Source organism: Entelurus aequoreus, linkage group LG15 (assembly GCF_033978785.1).
Source record: "Entelurus aequoreus isolate RoL-2023_Sb linkage group LG15, RoL_Eaeq_v1.1, whole genome shotgun sequence".
NCBI classification, from domain to species: domain Eukaryota; kingdom Metazoa; phylum Chordata; class Actinopteri; order Syngnathiformes; family Syngnathidae; genus Entelurus; species Entelurus aequoreus.
In genome coordinates, this window is record NC_084745.1 from 9,117,337 (window position 1) to 9,125,138 (window position 7,802).

Genomic DNA, 7,802 nt, shown 5'->3' on the forward strand with positions numbered 1-7,802 from the left:
ATAAGTCTTATATCATTGTATATTATAGTATACAAGTAAGCAGAGAGATGGCCTAAAAATTGTTTTTTTAAATTAATTCATCAAAAAAAAAAAGTTAATTTGATTTTTGAAAATTATTAATCGACATAAATAAAAATTGGGATTTGGATGTGCTAAAAAACATTTTTTAGCACCCCTAATTATTATATACCGTATGATAGTTTGTAAAAATAACAGTAAATACTTAAATATCACCTTGACTTAAGATTTCAATGCAAGTTATCCATCAATTTGTACGTACAAATAACCAAATGCATAAGCAATTATATAATGAGGCTATTATACTTTTATATTCTTGCATTTACTGTTATAAGCAGCCCTCTAAGGGCAGCCATGACTGCCATGTGGCCCTTGATGAAAACAACTTTGACACCCCTGTGTTAGAGCAGTGTTTTTCAACCACTGTGCCGCGGCACACTGGTGTGCCGTGAGATACAGTCTGGTGTGCCGTGGGAGATTATGTAATTTCCCCTAATTGGGTTAAAAATATTTTTTGCAAACCAGTAATTATAATCCGCATATAATTTGCCATTGTTGAGTGTCGGTGCTGTAACCATGTAATACTCTTCCATACCAGTAGGTGGCAGCAGGTAGCTAATTGCTTTGTAGATGTCGGTAACACGGTTTGTCGTGATCACAATATGCAGACGACAGCGGGAGGCTGAAACTGAAGTGGCTGCAAAGTAAACAAAAACAGAATGCTGGACGACAGCAAAGACTTACAGCGTGTGGAAGCAGTAGACGGCGTCCACAAAGTACATCCGTGCATGACATGACAATCAACGCCAAAATAGGAGCGCAAGACAAGAACTAAAACACTACACACGGGAAAACAGCAAAAAACTCAAAAATAAATCCCGGCGTGCTGTGACAGGTGGTGACAGTACACCTACTTTAAAACGAGCTATAGTGATGCATGGGTGGTTATGGTTTGAATGTATATCCATTACTTGCGAGAACGACTTTTTACTGTCGGTATCGGCTGCTGAGTTTCATTTTTTTATGTTTTCTGCTAGTGGTGTGCCTTGAGATTTTTTCAATGAAAAACATGAGCCTTGGCTCAAAAAAGGTTGAAAAACACTGTGTTAGAGGGAGTGGTCTCCTGCTGGTGCCCACACCCACCAGGACCAAACATGGTGAAACTGCAGTTCAGTTTTATGCTCCTAAAATCTGGAATAGTCTTTCTGAAGACGTGAGACGGGCCTCAATGTTCAAATCCAGCCTGAAAACACTTATTTAATTGTGTATACACTACCGTTCAAAAGTTTGGGGTCAACCAAACAATTTTGTGGAATAGCCTTCATTTCTAAGAACAAGAATAGACTGTCGAATTTCAGATGAAAGTTCTCTTTTTCTGGCCATTCTGAGCGTTTAATTGACCCCACAAATGTGATGCTCCAGAAACTCAATCTGCTCAAAGGAAGGTCAGTTTTGTAGCTTCTGTAACGAGCTAAACTGTTTTCAGATGTGTGAACATGATTGCACAAGGGTTTTCTAATCATCAATTAGCCTTCTGAGCCAATGAGCAAACACATTGTACCATTAGAACACTGGAGTGATAGTTGCTGGAAATGGGCCTCTATACACCTATGTAGATATTGCACCAAAAACCAGACATTTGCAGCTAGAATAGTCATTTACCACATTAGCAATGTATAGAGGGTATTTGTTTAAAGTTAAGACTAGTTTAAAGTTATCTTCATTGAAAAGTACAGTGCTTTTCCTTCAAAAATAAGGACATTTCAATGTGACCCCAAACTTTTGAACGGTAGTGTATGACAACTGAAAGTATTTTATCTACAGTATTTGATTGATTTTAATTTGAATTCATTATGATGATTGTACTTTCAGATTTTCGATTTTTGCCTTTTAATTTTCTGTAAAGCACTTTGTACAAATTGTGTAAACTTGCCTAATACATAATAATACAAGCCTCATTAATAATTCCTTCTAATTGTATAATGTGAGGGCCAATGAGAAAACAGGCTGTGACGCACCACGCCGCTTGCTCACACATCCACAGCTGAACGAGGAGGACTCAAACTTGACACAGCGAATGTGGGAGGACACGCGCTCCGGTCCAAGGACCAAAATAGTCTCCTGACATTTCCTCAGAACATGTTGCTGGGAGAAAAGAAATGACTGCATCGCTGGTTCCCTTGTAAAACCGCACGAATCGCCTTGAAATAAATCCCGAGGGTCAACTCGAGTCTAACTACTGGAACCGGAACTGGAGGGTGTGCTCACCTTGCCGGACTCCATCAGAGGCAGACTGTGAGGAGAACCTCTTTCCACCAGCCGTACTCTGAAACAAACAAAAAACACACATGCTAATATTAGAGGACTATCTTCCCACCTGTGAACTGTACGTTCTCATCTCATGTGCAGGACATAACATGAATGTGTTTCCTGTCCTTGCAAATACACACACAGTTTATCTCTTTTGGGTTACGGAAGAAGAAGGAGCAGGAACGAGACGAAAGGAGAAGAATGTGTGTGTGCTTGGAACATACCGTTTTTTTCGGACTAGAAGGCGCACTTAAAATCCTTTCATTTTCTCAAAACTCTGCAGTGCGCCTTATAACTCGGTGCGCCTAATGTACGGAATAATTTCGGCTGTGCTTACCGACCTCGAAGCTATTTTATTTAGTACATGGTGAAATGATAAGTGTGTCCAGTAGATGGCAGTCAAACATAAGAGCTACGTGTAGACTGCAATATGACTCAAGTAAACAACACCAAAATGTTATATGTTCCATTGAAAATATAGAACATTACACACGGCGCTCAAAAATCTATCAACATGTTTTAGTACGACTTTGGTAAGCTATGAAGTCGCACCGCTTGATGGATTGTACTGTGCTTCAACATAGGAGTATTATTATGGTGTGTGTAAAGGGTAAGACATATTATCTGGCGTTTTGTTTCGCAATATGATGCAAAACCAACTTTTCTTACCTTCTGGTACTAGCTGATGTGTATTTGGGATCTGCATAAGTCCTGAAAATTTGCGCGCTTCCACCTTTGTAGTCCGTGACGACACTGTAGTTGATAAGCTTCTTCTTTTTCTCCATCTTCTTGTTATGTGACATTCATCCTCCACTGTTGCCATTTCTAATATAAAGTAGTGCAAAGTTCTTACTTATATCTGCCATGAAAGCACTAAAACATACCGGTCTAGTGAGTATTCATTATTCACCCAAGGAACTTTAGTTATTAGAGAGTTCCGGTCGGACGTTTTTTCACGGGACACATTTCCGGCGTTGTTGTTGCACTAGTGAGCCACAGATGAGGAGATGCTGCTCCGTTATTGATTGAAGTAAAGTCTGAATGTCATTAAAACAGTTAGTTCCATCTTTTGACACTTCTTCCACTCCCGTCCTTGCACGCTACACCGCTACAACAAAGATGACGGGGAGAAGACGCCGTCGAAGGTGAGCCATGTAAATAAGACCGCCCACAAAACGGTGCATCCTGAAGCAACTGTCAGAAAGCGACTTGAAGATGATCTGTAAAACATCATCTATGCAACATTTTGACCAAAGAACCACTATTACATGTTATGTAGACCACAAGGAAGTCTTTTACATTTAGGGGGAAAAAAAAGACCCCTTTAATGCGCCTTATAATGACTAGACACACTCTTCGTAGGGGTGTAACGGTACGTGTATTTGTATTGAACCGTTTCGGTTCGGAGGTGTACCGAACGAGTTTCCACACGGACATATTAAGTAGCGTAACGCACGTTGTGTAAGCAATGCACACCGAGGCACAACACACGGCATGCTAGCAGCTAACGGGCTAGGATAGACTGACCATACGTCCTCTTTTCACCGGACATGTCCTCTTTTGCGGAGCTGTCAGGGCGGAGTTTCTTAAATGCCTCAAATGTCCGGCATTTTGAGTTAGGGTTGCGTGTATTTTCGATGTACGTTCAGGGTTAAGAAGGGGTTAAAAACAAAATAAATTGTGCGCGCAGCAGCATTAGTGAGGGAGAGGCAGAGACAGAGTGAGAGAGTTATGATAAACGCGCATGCGTCGCCAGGCTCTGCTTTTTATCCATAGATTTATCAGAGTTAATTTTTTATTATCTATAGCAGGGGTGTCAAAAGTGTGCCCCGGAGGCCATTTGCGGCCCACAGCTAATGTTTTAAAGGCCCACGGCACATTCTAAAAATACTATTAAAATAAACAAAAACATAACAAAAGTGAAATAAAAAAGCTTAAAGGTTAAATGTAATTTAGAAAAAGTTGCAATGTTGACTAATAAAACAAAGCTGGGTTTTTTTCTTTCAAACTGTCATTTTTAAAACATAATATTGAATAAAAATCAATGTTATTATGAATTATTGACCTATCCAAGGTTCCGATTACTTCACATCAAATATTCCACTAAGAAAAATATTTTTGGTGGAAGATTTTGCAAATTTGGTAAATAAATAACCCCAAAATGTATATTTTGTTGTTTTCTTACTGTACCGAAAATGAACCGAACCGTGACCTCTAAACCGAGGTACGTACCGAACCAAAATTTTTGTGTACCGTTACACCCCTAGCTCTTCGGCAGTGCGCCTTATAATCCGGTGCGCCCTATGGTCCGGGAAATACGGTACGCTAAGTTAACTTTCAGTTTTGATCCCTGTAAAGGCAAGCAAGGAGGGAGAAAAGCAGGAAGGAGGGCGACTATTTTAGAGATTGCTCCGGTTCTCTTCCTCCTTTTTTGTAGAGTAAATTGTTACGCTTAGTCACCTCTCATCATTTTACACAGCCTTAGAGCAAAGTGATCTGGGTGGGCTCTTCCCTCATAAAAGGGAGGGTTCTAATACCAACAACATGTTAGCATCTTTGGGAGCGTAAGGTGAGGTGATGTCGCAGACCTGTCGTGGCGCAGCGCCCTCATGTCCACATAGACCGTGGTGGGGTCTGGTCCTGAGGTTCCCTGCGGACAATCACAGTACAGTGAAGACTCAAACACGTGCACTGGAGCTTCAGCGGCGTGTTTACCTGCAAACAAATAGCCAGGTTGACCCTGCAGCCGAACGCCGTGCTGACAGAACGCGGGTGAAGGCCGAGATCTTTGAAGAGTTTGGAGAAGGAATGCGTCAGGGACATCCTGGGCCTCTCCTCGGCCACCACCACGCACGCCCGAACGCGGGACAGGTCTAGACCGCGAGCCTGCGCGAGAGAACCGACAAGTCACGCGCGGATTGGTTTCGGATCCTGGCGCCTAAACTAGCAAGCCCCTCACCTTGAGGGCCTCGGTCTGCAGGCCGAGGCCTTTGGTGCACAGCTCCATGACGCTGTAGGAGCAGAAGGTGTCTCGCACCCTCAGCTGGCTGACGGCCAGCAGCCACAGCGCCGGGTTGGACTCCAGCTCCACCGGCGGAATGAGGATGGACTGATGGCCCGAGTAAACGCTGCAGACACACACGTTCAAACGGTTCCACGCGGCCCAAAAGAACATTCATCACTTCTATTAAAGGAGCAGAGCCTCTCACGGTCATACTTCATGAAAGTGGTTATTAGTGAGTCATTCTCATTAGAGGGGGCGGGACGGGACCATCTTTCAGCTGAAGTGATTTGCAGTCTGATTGATTTCTGCTGGCCAAGTTTAGATTTCATTAGCAGCTCATTTAAAACAAGGCAGACGTCACGACGCCATCAAGTATTTCTTTATCTTTGAATAGTCAACAAATGAAAAAAATCAAGACCAAGGATTCAATTTAAAGGGGAACTGCACTTTTACTGGAATGTTGCCTATCATTCACATTTCACAATCTTTATGAGACAAGAACACATGTGTTATTGATTTTCTTATGCATTCTGACTCGTAAATAAACGCTAGCAAGAGTTAGCCAAAAACGGAGGTAACAGTATTCGCTCCATTCCGCTATAAAGGTGAAATAACTGAAAACATGTTTTATATTCTATTTTCTTCAAAATAGCCACACTTTGCTCTGATTACGGCTTTGCACACTCTTGGCATTCTCTCCATGAGCTTCAAGCACACCCGTGAAGTGAAAACCATTTCAGGTGACTACCTTTTGAAGCTCATTGAGAGAATGCCAAGAGTGTGCAAAGCAGTAATCAGAGCAAAGGGTGGCTATTTTGAAGAAACTAGAATATAAAACATGTTTTACAAGTACATAACTCCACATGTGTTCGTTCATAGTTTTGATGTGACAATCTACAATGTAAATAGTCATGAAAATAAAGAAAACACATTGAATGAGAAGGTGTGTCCAAACTTTTGGCCTGTACTGTATATTCTCGTCTCACATAAGTATTGAGAATGAGGCAAAATTCCCAAAAAAGTGCAGTTCCGTTAACCTTGAACTAGGAATGTCCGATAATGGCTTTTTTGCCGATATCCGATATTCCGATATTGTCCAACTCTTAATTACCGATATCAACCGATACCGATACCGATATATACAGTCGTGGAATTAACACATTATTATGCCTAATTTGGACAACCAGGTATGGTGAAGATAAGGTCCTTTTTTTTAAAAATTATAAAATAAAATAAGATAAATAAATTAAAAACATTTTCTTGAATAAAAAAGAAAGTAAAACAATATAAAAACAGTTACATAGAAACTAGTAATTAATGAAAATGAGTAAAATTAACTGTTAAAGGTTAGTACTATTAGTGGACCAGCAGCACGCACAATCATGTGTGCTTACGGACTGTATCCCTTGCAGACTGTATTGATATATATTGATATATAATGTAGGAACCAGAATATTAATAACAGAAAGAAACAACCCTTTTGTGTGAATGAGTGTAAATGGGGGAGGGAGGTTTTTTGGGTTGGTGCACTAATTGTAAGTGTATCTTGTGTTTTTTATGTTGATTTAATTTTAAAAAAATAAAATACATTTAAAAAAAACAAAAAACGATACCGATAATAAAAAAAACGATACCGATAATTTCCGATATTACATTTTAAAGCATTTAGAGTCAGCCAAAACCGGAGGTAACGGTATTCGCTCCATTCCGCTTATAAAGCACTCTTCAAAATAGCCACCCTTTGCTCTGATTACGGCTTTGCACACTCTTGGCATTCTCTCAATGAGCTTCAAGCACACCCGTGAAGTGAAAACCATTTCAGGTGACTACCTCTTGAAGCTCATGGAGAGAATGCCAAGAGTGTGCAAAGCAGTAATCAGAGCAAAGGGTGGCTATTTTGAAGAAACAAGTATATAAAACATGTTTTACAAGTACATAACTCCACATGTGGTCGTTCATAGTTTTGATGTGACAATCTACAATGTAAATAGTCATGAAAATAAAGAAAACGTATTGAATGAGAAGGTGTGTCCAAACTTTTGGCCTGTACTGTATGTTCTCGTCTCACATAGGTACTGTGAATGAGGCAAAATTCCCAAAAAAGTGCAGTTCCGTTAACCTTGAACTAGGGATGTCCGATAATGGCTTTTTTGCCGATATCCGATATTCCGATATTGTCCAACTCTTAATTACCGATATCAACCGATACCGATATATACAGTCGTGGAATTAACACATTATTATGCCTAATTTGGACAACCAGGTATGGTGAAGATAAGGTCCTTTTTTAAAAAATGTATAAAATAAAATAAGATAAATAAATTAAAAACATTTTCTTGAATAAAAAAGAAAGTAAAACAATATAAAAACAGTTACATAGAAACTAGTAATGAATGAAAATGAGTAAAATTAACTGTTAAAGGTTAGTATTATTAGTGGACCAGCAGCACGCACAATCATGTGTGCTTAC

The 7,802-nt window shown here is 40.1% G+C and overlaps 1 protein-coding gene across 2 annotated transcripts in view; it reads right to left on the reverse strand.

Moving 5' to 3' along the window:
- LOC133629756 (disco-interacting protein 2 homolog C-like) overlaps positions 1-7,802 on the reverse strand; it is an 85,678-nt gene that overhangs the window by 19,116 nt on the left and 58,760 nt on the right. For both annotated transcript variants that reach the window (XM_062020722.1, XM_062020723.1), the window contains exons 30-33: positions 5,288-5,456; positions 5,044-5,214; positions 4,917-4,978; positions 2,287-2,344 (exon numbers count right to left, since the gene is read on the reverse strand). In XM_062020722.1, coding sequence (XP_061876706.1) covers positions 2,287-2,344; positions 4,917-4,978; positions 5,044-5,214; positions 5,288-5,456 — 460 coding nt within the window. The remainder of the gene's footprint in view (positions 1-2,286; positions 2,345-4,916; positions 4,979-5,043; positions 5,215-5,287; positions 5,457-7,802) is intronic.